The sequence below is a fragment of the Odocoileus virginianus genome, chromosome 12 (assembly GCF_023699985.2).
Source record: "Odocoileus virginianus isolate 20LAN1187 ecotype Illinois chromosome 12, Ovbor_1.2, whole genome shotgun sequence".
NCBI lineage: Eukaryota > Metazoa > Chordata > Mammalia > Artiodactyla > Cervidae > Odocoileus > Odocoileus virginianus.
The window spans coordinates 59,159,142-59,174,699 of record NC_069685.1 but is presented as its reverse complement, the minus strand read 5'-3'; the positions used below and the strand labels follow the sequence as shown (position 1 = coordinate 59,174,699).

The 15,558-nt window shown below is 45.3% G+C and overlaps 2 protein-coding genes, 1 non-coding gene and 1 pseudogene across 5 annotated transcripts in view; 2 read left to right on the top strand and 2 right to left on the bottom strand.

The window, feature by feature from the left end:
* Positions 1-2,946, top strand: part of ANKRD13A (ankyrin repeat domain 13A) — a 35,059-nt gene extending 32,113 nt beyond the window's left edge. For all 3 annotated transcript variants that reach the window (XM_020906967.2, XM_020906964.2, XM_020906975.2), the window contains 2 exons: positions 112-179; positions 897-2,946. In XM_020906967.2, the coding sequence (XP_020762626.1) occupies positions 112-179; positions 897-1,092 (264 nt within the window). In that variant the 3' untranslated portion in view covers positions 1,093-2,946. The remainder of the gene's footprint in view (positions 1-111; positions 180-896) is intronic.
* A 419-nt stretch (positions 2,947-3,365) lies between these two features.
* On the top strand, positions 3,366-3,472 carry LOC139037942 (U6 spliceosomal RNA). The gene has a single exon (XR_011490880.1). It is a non-coding gene; the product is annotated as a U6 spliceosomal RNA (small nuclear RNA).
* A 4,514-nt stretch (positions 3,473-7,986) lies between these two features.
* LOC110146431 (zinc-regulated GTPase metalloprotein activator 1A pseudogene) lies at positions 7,987-8,524 on the bottom strand (annotated as a pseudogene).
* A 511-nt stretch (positions 8,525-9,035) lies between these two features.
* On the bottom strand, positions 9,036-14,563 carry C12H12orf76 (chromosome 12 C12orf76 homolog). Its single transcript, XM_070475417.1, has 2 exons — positions 14,369-14,563; positions 9,036-10,301 (listed from the first exon to the last, which is right to left on the bottom strand). Exons 1-2 carry the CDS (start codon positions 14,499-14,501, stop codon positions 10,216-10,218), a joined length of 219 nt encoding a protein of 72 aa, XP_070331518.1. The 5' UTR covers positions 14,502-14,563; the 3' UTR covers positions 9,036-10,215.
* Between the last annotated feature and the right edge of the window lie 995 nt (positions 14,564-15,558).

Sequence of the window (15,558 nt, the reverse complement as noted above, 5' to 3'; positions counted from 1 at the left end):
TAATGGACTTGCAATATTGTTAATCTTGTTCTTTCTGCTTTCATTTTGTTGTCAGTACAACATTTTATTCCTTCTAAGGGGTATTCACATGCATCTGTTTGTCTTTCCTAGGAGCTTTCAGGACCAGCTTCTAACGGAGGGATCAGCCAGGCACATGCCTATGACGCCCAGTATGAGAGGTGATTGACATGACTCTTGATTAACCCGAGGTTGGTACAGGTGCATAGGACACGCAGCAGCAGGCCTGGTGGGAGAGACTTCATAAAATGTTGGTTCTCCTTCCTTTGTGGCAGTTCCTCATTGAATTAGCTCTAAGCTCGCGGTGGCTGAGCTTCCAGGAACTGGTGATAGAATTGCTGACCAGTTCCTCACCAGTGTCATGGGCAGAAAGGCACCCCGTAAATGTTTTCTGATCTGCAAAGAATGTAATATGATCACAGACGGGCTGAGTCGCCCTTAGTGGGAAGTTTATACAATTTCCCCGACTGGGGATCAAAGCCACGCCCTTGGCAATGAAATTCAGAGTCCTAACCACCGGACCACCGGGAAGTTGCCAGATTATCCGTTTGAGGGGGGGTTTAACTGGAAAGACTCATTTTATGGAACATCTTCCTATAGTCTGGGCACATATGAAAACCTGTTGAAGAAGTTGGGATTTGCTTTAAAATAGATCCAAGTTCAATTCTTAGCTCTGCCCTTAGAGGCTGGGTGATCTCGGGCAGGTGTGTACCAGCACCCAGCACCTGCACCCCCAGTTAGGTGAGATTGATGGCCCCATGCATACTGAGTGGGCAGGAAGCGCCTGGCCTGGCGGGCACTGGGTCCCGGCTTAAGAAACATGGGTGCTGCTGGCCCACGGGGGTGACTGTTTCTTCCCCTCTGTGGTTCTAACGCAGGGCCATCCAGGAGAGCCTCCTCAGCAGCTCCGAAGGCCTGGGCTCCAACACCTCCGGTGAGACCAGCCGCTTTGACAGCGACCTGCAGCTAGCCATGGAGCTCTCCGCCAAAGAGCTGGAGGAGCACGAGCTGCGGCTTCGCGAGGAGGAGGCGGAGCTGCAGCAAGTCCTCCAGCTGTCACTCACCGAGAAATAGGCCCGCCTGCCTCCCGCCCCCTGTCTGCGCTCCCGGTCGAGGGACTGCGCCTGCGCGGGACTGCACCTTACTCGGGTGCAGCAGAAGGCAGCTGTCTCCCGCTTTCTGCAGAGGTGCAGGGCTGGGGCTTCTCCGGGCCCACCCGCCACGCTCCCCGGTGAACGGGCTGGGGTCCCGCAGCCCCCGCGCTCCAGGCATCAGGGGAGGAGAGCATCGTCACTTTCCATTAGCTCTGTTGGCTTGCAGGTCACGTTTTTTACTTACCAGCTTTAGATACAAACCCAGTCCCTCCTCCCACTGCCCCTCCCCCAGGTTTGTAGATTAATTTTTATCGAGGAGTGATGACGAGTTCTTGCAGAGTCGGGTGCTTTTATAGAGGAGAGCAGCAGCCTTTGCAGAGCGTGGTGTAGGAGGACCTAGGAGACACTTCTTTACAGTTCACCAAAGAAATGGATCACCTGTGCCGATCTGCTCTTTCATTTTTACCTTTGTACAGGGTTTCCAGGGCACCCTCACTGTTCCGAAGCCACCCCCACCTTACTCCACCCCTCCCGCCACAGCTGAAGAGGAGATAAGTACAGGATCTGTTTTAGATTTAGGGTTAACTATTTGCATCAAATTAAGATACAGATGACAACGGATGTTGCCTTAGCCTTAAAAATTACTGATAGTTTCAAACCACCTCCACTTCTTGTCGAGGAGGGGTCTGATTTGAATTTGTAAAGGCAGTTCCTTTGAGAGCAGGATCCTCCAGGCTAAACCCAAGGCAGCTAACCCTGACCCTGAAGGAGCAGCTAGGACAGCCCGAGGCTTGTTCTCGAAGTGGGCAGGCTGGCCAAAGGATCACCAAAGCAGGGGTGTGTTCATGCCTTCTCTGGTGAGAGGTCTCCACCCAGAGGCCTGGGAAGACCCCGCGACGTGCCCTGGGCACACTGGAGAGGAAGGGGTGGGCTTGAAATGAGCAAGGGAGCTACAGACAGAACTCAGTGGCTCTGTACTCAAAAGGGAAAACGGTGAACCCACGTTGCTTTTTAGAGTTCAAATCAACACCTTTCTGGATAAATATATTTTTTAACAGAATCTTTTTATTATTTTTAAAAGAGATAAAAACGACTGCTCCCATCCGTAGCAATACAAGGTTATACATTTTAACCAGATTTTCTCAGGCCCTTTTTGGGATACCTTTAGTAGTTAACTATTTTGTCTAACCCTCCTGTAAATAACCATCGCACAACATAAGAGGACCCTGGGGAATGCGGCCGAGGGCACCGTCACTCCAGCCCGGCCCAGGGATTCATTCCCACAGGCTGCACTGAAGTCGCCCAGTTAACAACATGCTCCTCTGTTCTGCGTCCATTTCCTACCTGTTGTGCTGCTTTGGGGATGGGAAGGGAAGCCGAAACCCCTATTCCAGTAAACGGCCGTGTATACAGTTAACTGTTGCCAGTGAAACGTGCCCGGTCACAAAGAACTGGGCTTTTGATTCCATGTGACCATTCTGCCTTTCTCATCATGGCCTGACCAAAATTCCTTCTCCAAATACGAGGCCAGTATATGCAGCATCACCTGTCTCAGACACACAGCCTGGCGTTTTGTTTACTTAGCCTTTACCTCCAGCAAAGATGCGTTTTGGGAATGGCTGCATTTAGGCCATGTGTTTACTCACCGAGGTGAATAGAGGTAATTTCTGTGTTTGCATTCCATTGTTCTGCTTCCCCACGTCTTTGACTTTCTCCCCAGGAAGTCACTTAAAAAGGGACTGAGCCTTGTGTCACCATCACAGCATTTTCCATATATGTGTTCACTCTCAAAATACAAATAAAGACAGCTTCCTTAGAGGGTGCTCGTACACTACTCTGAATGCTTTCGAGTCTTTTTTTTTTCTCTCTCCACATTTTTCTAGTCCCCTCCTGTTGTGTGTGTTATTGGAACATTAGAACGCCTCTCAGTCCTCAGTTGTGCGTGACTAAGGTTTCCTCACAAATGCAGATGACCTCAAAGAAGATGAGTTGAACTATGGCAATTTCAAATGGCTGTGGTGCCTTGAATGATGGAGTTGGCCTTCCCAGGTGGCGCTAGTGGTAAAGAAACCCTCTGCCTGCCATGACTGACAGTTTAAAAGTCCAAGCTAGACCCATGTCCAGATCTCTGTTCATTTCCAAGGCAAACCATGCAATATCACAGTAATCCCAAGTCTGTGCCCCAACCAGTAATGAAGCTGAACCAGCTGAAGAAGCTGAAGTTGAACGGTTCTATGAAAACCTACAAGACCTGTGCTCGCTTCAGCAGCACCTATACTAAAATTGGAACGATACAGAGAAGATTAGCATGGCCCCTGCACAAGGATGACATGCAAATTCTTGAAGCGTTCCATATTTAAAAAAAAAAAAAACCTACAAGAACTTCTAGAACTAACACCCAAAATGAAGCTGAACCAGCTGAAGAAGCTGAAGTTGAATGGTTCTATGAAAACCTACAAGACCTTCTAGAAGTAACACCCAAAAAAGATGTCCTTTTCATTATAGGGGACTGGAATGCAAAAGTAGAAAGTCAAGCACCTGGAGTAACAGGCAAATTTGGCCTTGGAGTACAGAATGAAGCAGGGCAAAGGCTAACAGAGTTTTGCCAAGAGAACGCAATGGTCATAGCAAACACTGGATTCCAACAACACAAGGCTACACATGGATATCACCAGATGGTCAATACCGAAGTTCTATACAGTCAGCGAAAACAAGACTGGGAGCTGACTGTGGTTCTGACCATGAAGTCCTTATTGCAAAATTCAGACTTAAACTGAAGAAAGTAGGGGAAACCACTAGACCATTCAGATATGACCTAAATCAAATCCCTATGATTATGTAGTGGAAGCGACAGATTGAAGGGATTAGATCTGATAAAGTGCCTGAAGAACTATGGATGGGGGTTCGTGGCATTGTTATGGGAGGCAGTGATCAAGACCATCCCCAAGAAAAAGAAATGCAAAAAGGCAAAATGGTGGTCTGAGGAGGCCTTACAAATAGCTGTGAAAAGAAGAGAAATGAAAGGCAAAGGAGAAAAGGAAAGATACACCCATCTGATTGCAGAGTTCCAAAGGCTAGCAAGGAGAGAGAAGAAAATCTTCCTCAATGATCAATGCAAAGAAATAGAGGAAAACAATAGAATGGGAAAGACGAGATCTCAAGAAAATTAGAGATATCAAGGGAACATTTCATGCAAAGATGAGCACAATAAAGGACAGAAATGGTATGGACCTAACAGAAGCAGAAGATCTTAAGAAGAGGTGGCAAGAATACACAGAAGAACTATACAAAAAAGATCTTCATGACCCAGATAATCACGAAGGTGTGATCACTCACCTAGAGCCAGACATCCTGGAATGTGAAGTCAAGTGGGTCTCAGGAAGCATCACTACAAACATAGCTAGTGGAGGTGATGGAATTACAGTTGAGCTATTTCAAATCCTAAAAGATGATTCTGTGAAAGTGCTGCATTCAATATGCCAGCAAATCTGGAAAACTCAGCAGTGGCCACAGGATTAGAAAAGGTCAGTTTTCATTCTAATTCCAAAGAAAGACAATACCAAAGAATGCTCAAACTACCCCACAACTGCACTCATCTCACACGCTAGCGAAGTAATGCTCAAAATTCTCCAAGCCAGGCTTCAACGTACATGAACCGTGAAATTCCAGATGTTCAAGCTGGATTTAGAAAAGGCAGAGGAACCAGAGATCAAGTTGCCAACATCTGTGGATCACAGAAAAAGCAAGAGAGTTCCAGAAAAACATCTGCTTTATTGACTATGCCAAAGCCTTTGACTGTGTGGATCACAACAAACTGGAAAATCCTTAAAGAGATGAGAATACCAGACCACCTTACCTGCCTCCTGAAAAATCTGTATGCAGGTCAAGAAGCAACAGTTAGAACTGGATATCGAACAACAGACTGGTTCCAAATCAGGAAAGGAGTATGTCAAGGCTGTATATTGTCACCCTGCTTATTTAACTTATATGCAGAGTACATGATGAGAAATGCTGGACTGGTTGAAGCACAAGCTGGAATAAAGATTGCTGGGAGAAATATCAATAACCTCAGGTATGCAAATGACACCACACTTATGGCAGAAAGCTAAGAAGAACCAAAGAGCCTCTTGATGAAAGTGAAAGAGGAGAGTGAAAAAGTTGGCTTAAAACTCAACATTCAGAAGACTAAGATCATGGCATCTGGTCCCATCACTTCATGGCAAATAGATGGGGAAACAATGGAAACAGTGACAGACTCTTTTCTTGGGCTCCAAAATCACTGCAGATGGTGACTGCAGCCATGAAATTAAAAGACGCTTGCTCCTTGCAAGAAAAGTTATGACCAATCTAGACAGCATATTAAAAAGCAGAGACAAAGCAACAGACAAAGGATTAATCTCAAAAATATACAAGCAACTCCTCCAGCTCAACTCCAGAAAAATAAATGACCCAATCAAAAAATGAGCCAAAGAACTAAACAGACATTTCTCTAAGGAAGACATACAGATGGCTAGAAAACACATGAAAAGATGCTCAACATCACTCATTATCAGAGAAATGCAAATCAAAACCACAATGAGGTATCATTACACGCCAGTCAGGATGGCTGCTATCCAAAAGTCTACAAGCAATAAATGCTGGAGAGGGTGTGGAGAAAAGGGAACCCTCTTACACTGTTGGTGGGAATGCAAATTAGTACAGCCACTATGGAAAACAGTGTGGAGATTTCTTAAAAAGCTGGAAATAGAACTGCCATATGACCCAGCAATCCCACTTCTGGGCATACACACCGAGGAAACCAGATCTGAAAGAGACACGTGCACCCCAATGTTCATCGCAGCACTGTTTATAATAGCCAGGACATGGAAGCAACCTAGATGCCCATCAGCAGACGAATGGATCAGGAAGCTGTGGTACATATACACCATGGAATATTACTCAGCCATTAAAAAGAATTCATTTGAATCAGTTCTAATGAGATGGATGAAACTGGAGCCCATTATACAGAGCGAAGTAAGCCAGAAAGATAAAGACCATTACAGTATACTAACACATATATATGGAACTTAGAAAGATGGTAACGATAACCCTATATGCAAAACAGAAAAAGAGACTCAGATGTATAGAACAGACTTGTGGACTCTGGGAGAAGGCGAGGGTGGGATGTTTCAAGAGAACAGCATTGAAACATGTATATTATCTAGGGTGAAACAGATCACCAGCCCAGGTTGGGTGCATGAGACAAGTGCTCGGTCCTGGTGCACTGGGAAGACCCAGAGGGATCGGGTGGAGAGGGAGTTGGGAGTGGGGACCGGGATGGGGAATACATGTAAATCCATGGCTGGTTCATGTCAATGTATGACAAAAACCACTGCAATGTTGTAAAGTAATTAGCCTCCAACTAATAAAAATAAATGGAAAAATTAAAAAATAAAAAATCTAAAAAAATTTTAAAAAATCTTTAAAAAAGCAGAGACATTACTTTACCAACAAAGGTCCATCTAGTCAAAGCTATGGTTTTCCCATAGTCATGTATGGATGTGAGAGTTGGACTATAAAGAAACCTGAGTGCCGAAGAATTGATGCTTTTGAACTGTGATGTTGGAGAAGACTCTTGAGAGTCCCTTAGAAAGCAAGGAGATCCAACCAGTCCATCCTAAAGGAAATCAGTCCTGAATATTCATCGGAAGGACTGATGCTGAAACTCCAATACTTTGGCCACCTGATGGGAAGAACTGACTCACTGGAAAAGACCCTGATGCTGGGAAAGATTGAAGGCAGGAGAAGGGGTCGACAGAAGATCAGATAGTTGGATGGCATCACCGACTCGGTGGACATGAGTTTGAGTAAGCTCCGGGAGTTGGTGATGGACAGGGATAGTGTGCTGCAGTCCATGGGGTCTCAGAGTTGGACACGACTGAGTGACTGAACTGAACTGAGACCCACATCTAGAAATGAGTGTGGATTTAAAATGAGATCCTGCAAGGGACAAAAGTGCAATCCACTAATAAGACTCTAAGCCCCTATAATCTCAAGCAGCAACCTGCAAACTTCTTAGTCTCAACTTTAAAGAATGTTAAGATCAGTATTTGCTAAAATAACCCATTTTGGTGTATATTAGTCTAATGTGTTTGCCGCGGGGCGTGGCAAGTAACCTGAGTACAGTTCAGCTTAGGGAACCTAGGGTTTGACCCCTGCCCCTGCACCCCTGAAGAGAAAGGCCAGGAGAATAATTCCACTTGAAAGCAGCAGCTGGGCGTAGGAGTTTTCAGTTTATTTTTCTTGCTCCCAGAACTGATATTTTCTTTCACCTTTACTACTCCCTCTCATACTGAACAGATGCTAACACCGGGATGAAGATGCAGGCTGTGTTTTCAATGTGTATGTAGAATGACTGGCAAGTTTGTTTCAGAAAACCGGCCATGATTGGTTTACCTGGCTGGTGATTATAGGCAAATGGCAGGGCACAAGGTTTATGGACCTGACAAGTTTTTACTGTTTCCTCTTTTTGTTTGTATGTTTGTTTGTTTAACAATCATTTTCAATCCAAAGAAATTGTATGAAAACAACAAAATATTTTTAAATGTTAACAATTTAAAAGTTCCTCACAAAGAACTGGGCTCAGCACTCAGTTTATGCTGTAATATAGTTTTAAATAAAATTTTAGTTATCAGACCATTGTAAATATCAATAATTCAAATACAGGAAAAAGATTTTCCTTGATTATGTTTTTGTTTCTCAGTTTGTTTTTCCTACCAATAATTTCCTTTTTCCATTTACCCAGTAATCAGTAAATACTTTAAATAAATGAATACCTAGAAACTTCACTGATAAGTCCATCAGGTTTTTCTTCTGCTAAATGTTCTAATCTGTATTTTGAATCCACAACAGTTATGATACCATCAAGATAAATATCAACCCCTAATTCAGCATCAACCCAAAACATAGAAGCTGTAGCACCAGGATCTGCTAATCCGGTGGTCTCTAACAATATGTAATCAAATCTCCCTTTCTTCTTCATCAAATTCTCAATAGTTCTAAGGCCATTGTCCTTTATAAACAGCAGAGGCAACCGTTTCTAAGTTCCAGCCACTCTTTGTAGAGTTCTCCACCTTGGCTGACAGCTAGGGATTTCTCCACTGCACTTCTTCCCCAAATTCATTTAAAATCAGTGCTATTCTTTTACAATGTTGCTCTGTCAAAATATAGCTAAGAAGTGTTGTCTTCCCAGCACCTAAATACCCGGCGATAATTGTGACTGGAATCTTAGCGCTGGGGCCAGACTTCTTCTCCTCCTCTTCCACCTCTCTCTGCTTCGCCTCAATGGGGACCAATTCAGGACAATCCTCTTCCACCTGCTCCTCTTCCTCATCCGCGGAGTCAATAGCACAAAACATCTTGCAAACAGCACAGCTCACCTCTCTACTGTTTCCTTCTAAAACTCTAAAAATGGCAATAAGTGTTTAGGCAGATAACAAAACATGGCATCCCAGATGAGGCGGAGATGTGGGCTCCTGTGATGTGACTCTGTCCTGCAAGAGCCCCTCAGAATCCCCAACACTCCGCCCTCCAGTCACAGGCCGGCGGTGGTGACCCCACTTCTGTTTGTGTTAGTTTTCACATCATCTGATCCTCACTAGAATACAGAAAGATAAAGTGTGTATATCACTGTTTTATAGATAAGAAAACCGAGGCTCTAAGAGAAGTTAAGCCTGTTTGTAACTAGAGCCGGAACAAGAATCCAGGTCTTCTGGGCCCTGACCCAGCCTGAGAGATTACTTAGGGCTCAGTTTTCTGAGTAGCTTAGAGCTCCACTTCACAGTGCCTCCTTAAGAGATTAAATCAGATTCCAACACACACACACACACACACACCCCTGCATTTTAAATGCTTGTGAAATAATGACTAGGATAAAGCAGCACGTAAGATTTTACTTTCGTTTTAATGGACATTTTGCTCAAAAGCACGGAACAGCGAACATGTCAGCGGCTCAGAGCTGGGGTCACACACAGAACTGTTCAGTCAGTTACAGTATCCCACTTCAGTTATTTCACATTTAGTTGAGGTTGTTTAAAAAAAAAAATCAGTGCTGTGCTAGAATGGAGCACAAAACAAGATAAGCATTTTAATTTAGTAACACAGATAAGCCTAGCACCCTTAAAATAAATACTGTTAAGAATGAAAGTCTCATTCCCACGGGGAGATGTTCCAGTTCACCAACAGTGCAAATGAACAGCAGCATTTTCAAAGTGGAAATTAACTTGTGTAAACACACACCTGCTCGCCCCTTGGCCTTGACAGTGAACATGCACATCTGCTGCGCCCCTGCGCCCTCCCCACCCAGGGCAGAAAAGAGCGCCTGATTCAGAAAAGCTGCCCTGACTTCCAGGCCACAGGCTGGGGAGGCTCAAGTGCAGAACAAGGAAGTCAACGAGTTTGAGACGGGCCAACTGCTATGCTTCCAGCCACCCCCAGAGCCTCCCAGCCCAAGGGTGCCCGTGGTCACAGGCCTACCTGGTGACCCCGACTTCAATGGAGGTATCTAAGCACAGAACTCCATGCAGCATGAGGAGTGAGGTGGGGGGTACCACCTACGTTCCCCATAAAGGACACTGCTTTGCGAACAGGGCATCGAGGCCAACTCAGGATAATTAATAACATTTGTTATTCTTATCCCATTCTGACCAAATGATTCTTAAGTAGGGAATGTCTACAGGTCAAATCCCCCTTCTCGTAACAGTTTCAAACATTAGCGACTTTTCCTATCCAGGGTGGCTTTTTCACCACTTGCAAAGTTACGTTTTCTTTCTCCTGAGCACTCCATCTTTACGCTGAACCCTGGAGCTTCAGGTCTTACTTTTAACAAGCACAGCCAGATATAAGAAGAAACACTGAGAAGTGGACTCAGTGGCCCAATGCTTGCCTTCCAGTGTCAGGATAAGACAATGGCTAGATATTTTTTCTAAATTGTTCAGAATTTATCAACTGTCCAGACCAAAGATTACTTCCAAGCAGTAATGTTCCGATTACAGCTTCTCCACTGACCCGCGTGCAACACAACTTATTCCGTTCCCAGATGCTCATGGAAGGACTTGCTCAGCTGTCACCGTCGCCGAATGGGCTTGTAGACGCAGAATGCCATGAGGATCACGGTCACCAGCAGGAGGCTGAAGATGGTTCCCATCAACACTGCAAAAGGAAAACAGGTTACCGCCCAAGGGCAGCTTAAGTTCCCCAAATCGTCCACTGACAGCGATGTGCCCAATGCCACTTGGGACCAGGCACCGTGCCGGGTGTGGGAGAACCAGCCACGACAGAGCTGGCGCTATCTCCGTGCACGTGGGGAGAGAATGCAGCTTTAAGTGCTGCGAGGAAAACGGGAATGTGAGGGTGATGGGGAGGGCTGGTGGAGGAAGCCAGTGAGGAGGGAACACACAAGCTGGGGCCTTAATGGAAGAGGCGTGAGGATCTGCAGGATCGGCAAAGGAAAGCCCCTGAGGCCAGAGCAAGCCAGAAAGCCAAGGAACAAAAGGAAGCCAAAGTGGCTGGGAGCAAGGAGTGAAGGAAGAAAGGTGGGGAATGAAGCCAGGGAGGAAGCGTGGGGCCAGCTCATGCAGGGCCTTGTAGACCAGGAAGCTTAAAGAGAGGATTATGCCAAAGAAGGACATGATCTGATTTAGTAGGAAAAAAGATCCCTCTGGCTGCTGCATGGAGAACCATCCCATTATAGGGGGACAAGAACAGAAGCAGGGAGCTCAACTATGTTTTTAGAGCCATTCATAAAGATTGGAGATTCAATAAGAATAACGTGTTTCAGTCTCTTGGGGCGTCTTGACAAGGGCTTTCTGGTCAAAGAAGCAATGAAACAACTTCATAAATCTATTATGTTTCTGAGAGTGAATTTCACATCACAAATTTCTAAGTTACTCAGGTGAGAAATAGAACCTACTGTTGCTACCCTCCCAGTGCAAGATTAGATATAAGGACGCAGGATTTAACCTATCTAGCAACCTGCTGAAGTGATGTGTAGCCCTCTTTGTGTGTCTATCCCAGAAACCTTGGGGGGAGCTCCAAATGAAGTTACCTTAACAAGTAAATGTACATGTATGTGTTGTTAAGTAACCTGGGTTCTACCTGGGGCCTAACCATGCTTGGTCTCCAGACTGGTTACTGTTCCTCTGAAAAAATCAACAAGATTTGACTGAAGTTTTATTTAAATGAGTAATTTGAGGGTATCTTATCTACCCCACCCACACACTCACTGAACCAAGTTATTATTTAAAAACTGGCCATATAGAGAGATCACCTTTCACTTGAGAGGGAGGGAGGAAGGATGAAGAAGGTGACAAAGATGATGGGTCAAAACTGCAAGAGGCCAGAGGGAAGTTTAAGGGTCTCTGTTAAACAAAACCTATCTCAAAACAGCCTCATTACCTAAACACCTGCCCTCTTTTCAAAGTTCTGAATTCCATGAGTTTCTAAGGCTCTGTCTATAAATGGACCTAAAGTTGTCTTATTCCATTGAAACCAGTTCCCCACTCCCCCCACCCCTGACCCCGTTTTTGGAAAGGCTCTAAACAAAACCAAACCTCCCAGCAGGAATGCAGGGGACTAGAATTGGAGAATGTAAGTCTTCTTTAAAAAAAAGAAAAAAGAAGACCTTAAACCCCAAGTTGTCAGGTACACAATAATCTGTTGGGATAGCTAACCTTTTGGGCCTGGATAAACCTGCCACTCTTCATTTCCCAGGACCTGGGAGAACTTTAAGACCGCTTGGTGGTGGCACTGTTTAGTCACTAAGCTGTGTCTGACTCTTCTGTACCACCATGGACTGTAGCCCGCCAGGTCCATCTTTCCATGGTATTTCCCAGGGAAGAATACTGGGGTGGGTTGGCATTTCCATCCCAAGGGGATCTTCCCAACCCAGGGGTCGAACCCACGTCTCTTGCATTGGCAGGTGGATTCTTCATCACTGAGCCACCTGGGAAGCCCTTAAGGCTACTTAGGGCCTTCCTTATGGTCACTTCCCCTTTCCTACCCTGTAACATGGGGCAAATGAAACCCATCTCACAAGAGTGAGTCTTCCAAGGCCTAAAGATGACTGTCATTTAAACAGCGAATTTCAAGTGAAATGTTTTTGCATTGTTTTGGAACTATTCTAATACTGCTCTTTGTTTCTTTGTTTTTTAGCTTGAGTTAACACTGTCACATGGAATCTATTGTTCTAAATATAACATTAAAAGTGGCCAACATATTCTAAAAGAATTCTAAAATCTTAGCCTTGGAAGGTTCTCAAAGGACATCTGGTCCATTTCCACTGAATGTGAATGTTTTTTCTACAATATTCCTGGCAGTTCCAACTCTTATTTGGAATACTTCTGTGTGTGTGCTTGTCAAACAACCAAAATACTAGAAAATTTTAAAAAGTACCTCCACATCATGATTTTTTTTTTTTACTGTCAATTGTGTCAATTTGTCTTACTCAAATAAATCGCATTCTAGATCTCAAACATTTTTTCATATTTTATATGCAAAGCACTTAACACAGTGCCAGACAGATAATAAGCACATGATAAATGAAAGCCGTTATTATCACCGAAACAGGCAACACGGCACAGCGGTCAAGAACACATGGTTTGGGGTTTAGACTGTCTGGGTTCCCATCTACACTTACAGGCTACGTGACTTTACAGAAGTTACACAATCTCTCTGTTTTCTCTTCTATGAAAATGGAGATAAAAATTCCCACTGCATAGAACTGTCCAGGGGAGTGTTTCTCAAACAATCTGTGGTAAAGGAATAGCTTTTGTAGCTTGTCTGTCCCAGTGCCATTAACTAGCCCTACTGTGCATGACTGACTGACTAGCAGCTCCCATGACCTAGAAAGCATTCCCATTTAGAGACCTAGAAGTGGTTTTGAGTTGCTTGATGTTGCAACAATGTCACACTTTAAATTTCTAAATAATCTCAAGTGCTCTAAGACATCTCTGCAGATAACAAACAGTCTGCAGACTTCACAGGGCTCTGCCACCGCTCCTTTTATAGTACTGTTCTACAGAACAGCAGTGGATTCTCAACCATGGGGATTTTGCCTTCAGTGAACATTTGGCAAGTGTCAGGAGACATTTTGACTCTCTGAACTGGAGTGGGGTGTCCTCCTGGCATCTAGTTGGTAAAGGCTGGGGATGCTGTTAAATATCTCAGACCGCTCAGATAGTGTGTGATCAAAATAGTATGTCCACGCCCCCCACTGGCCTTGCCCCGCAAACAGAATCATCTGGTCCAACATGTCAGCAGCACCCAGGATGAGAAATCCTGTTCTAAAGTATTAAGCAAGATGTATGGAAACCATGGAGCAAGTACAAAATACTTGGGTACAAAGTAAGTTGTTGATACATGACAATGGACTCATGGAGAATCAAGGTAATCCAGAAACAGTACCACGTGGCAGCATTGTAGATATACAGACCTACCAATGAAAGTTCAGCGCAAAAGACTTTTTAAAGTTTGCCAAGCTTTGAGCTCCAGGGCCCCTTCCAAAGCCATGTACTCTTATATGTATATATGTGACTGTGCATATTGATGACATCCTCCCAAAAGGATGTTTCAAGCCCCAGAAAACTAAGGTTCTCCTACTGGCCGCCACCACTTCCTTTATTTATAAAATTTATAAATATTTGTGGAACTCGAGCCCTTTGCAGTGGAAGGACAGAGTTTCAACCACTGAACTGCCAGGGAAGTTCATCCACCTGGCTGGCTGTGTAACCCTGGGGCAAATAACTTCACCTCTTTGAATTCCACTTTCCTTATCTGTAAAGAGCGCTGAAAAAACTGTAGCTTTCTCGTTAAGTTACTTTGAGGCTCAAATAAAATCATATATATAACGTGCCTAGTACAACACAGTACATAGGAAATGCTCAACAAATGTCAATTATCATTACGACTATGACTACTAGTCCCCTTAGAAAAGCAGAAGGGGTGGGGTTTATTATGCGCCGTGTAGCCTAGCTCGAGCCCAACAAGTCACAGAGGAGGGGACGCAGAGTGTGACCTGGGTTACCCAGGGCATTCATGCAACCCGCACCTATCAAGCCCACAGTGGACCGAACCTTCCGCCGAGCCCCAGGCCTTCGGAGACGGCTTGCACCAGCACCCGCTGCCCTCACACTGCCCCCACGTCCAAACCGCGCGTGCCAGGCTCCGGCTGCCCGGAGCGACGAAAGCGCAGACCCGACCGCCGGCCCGCGGCCACTCACCCAGGTTCTGCCCACGCAGCACCGCATACGGCCGGCTCCGCTCTGGAGGCTCCACAGGGGTCGGGGCCTCCGCCTGTCCCAGCAGGAGGCTGCACAGTCCAACGCAAAGCCACTGCCACCCTGAACGCAACATCTTCCCCGACAGTCGGTGGAAGGCTAGCCACTTCCGCCGGAAGCCCCGTCCCGTCTCCTCCCGCGTACTACCTTCTATCGTACCGAGAGGGCGTCGTTGCCAGGGTAACTGTAGGTTCCTCGGGGATCCACGTTCCTCCAGGACCAACGTTTCCACCCGGCCCAATTTTCAGGGAATCGCCGTTCCGTCAAGGCAATGTCCACTTCCAACACAGTTCCGTCCTGACCAACGTTCCCCCTTCCTTTGAGTTCCAGGTTGGCCCCCTTGCATAGAGGTTTCTTAGGTCCATTTAGGAACTCTGGAAGGTGTTTTATGAATCCATGTATTTGCCTAGTAAATCTTCACCACAGGCCTAAAAAAGAAAAGACACTATTCCTATTTTACAAATGCCACCTTCTCAGGGAGTTTTTACCTGAACACGGTTTTCTAAAACGCTAACCTTCCCACTGCTTCTGTATATATTCTCCCTACTCTTTAACCTCTCTCATCCCCTCATAACCCCTTCCCGTTTACCCTATACATTTAATCTACATTTTGTTATTTTGACTAAAAAAGTACACAATGTTACAGTTGTGAGTTAAGTTTTATTTGGGGGCAAAGTAAGGACTATAGCTCAGGAGACAGCCTCTTAGATAACTCTGAAGAACCACTCTGAAGTGGTAGGGGGCAAGTCGGTGTAAATGTGATTGTTAGTCCAAGTTCGTGTGCCCGAGGGCACAGTGAGGCCAAACAAACCAAAACGTTAGAGTTTGGAGCAGAGAAAGGTTTACTGCAGGGCTATTTAAGGAGACACATGTCTTATACCCTAAAAAGCCCCTCCCTACCCCCAAGGGGTTCAGTAAAGCATTTTTAAACGCCAGCTGGAGGTGGAGGCGGGGAGAGGGGGGGTCTCAGAGTCTGTGATCAGCTCATGCACAGTTCTCTGATTGGCTGACGGTGAGGGAACAGGGGTAGTGTTACAGAGGTTAACTTTTATCAGTCCTTAGTCTCCAGGAGGCAGGGGGCTATGTGCTCATGGTCGTCAAGAAGTTAACATTTTCCATTTGGTGGGGGGTTT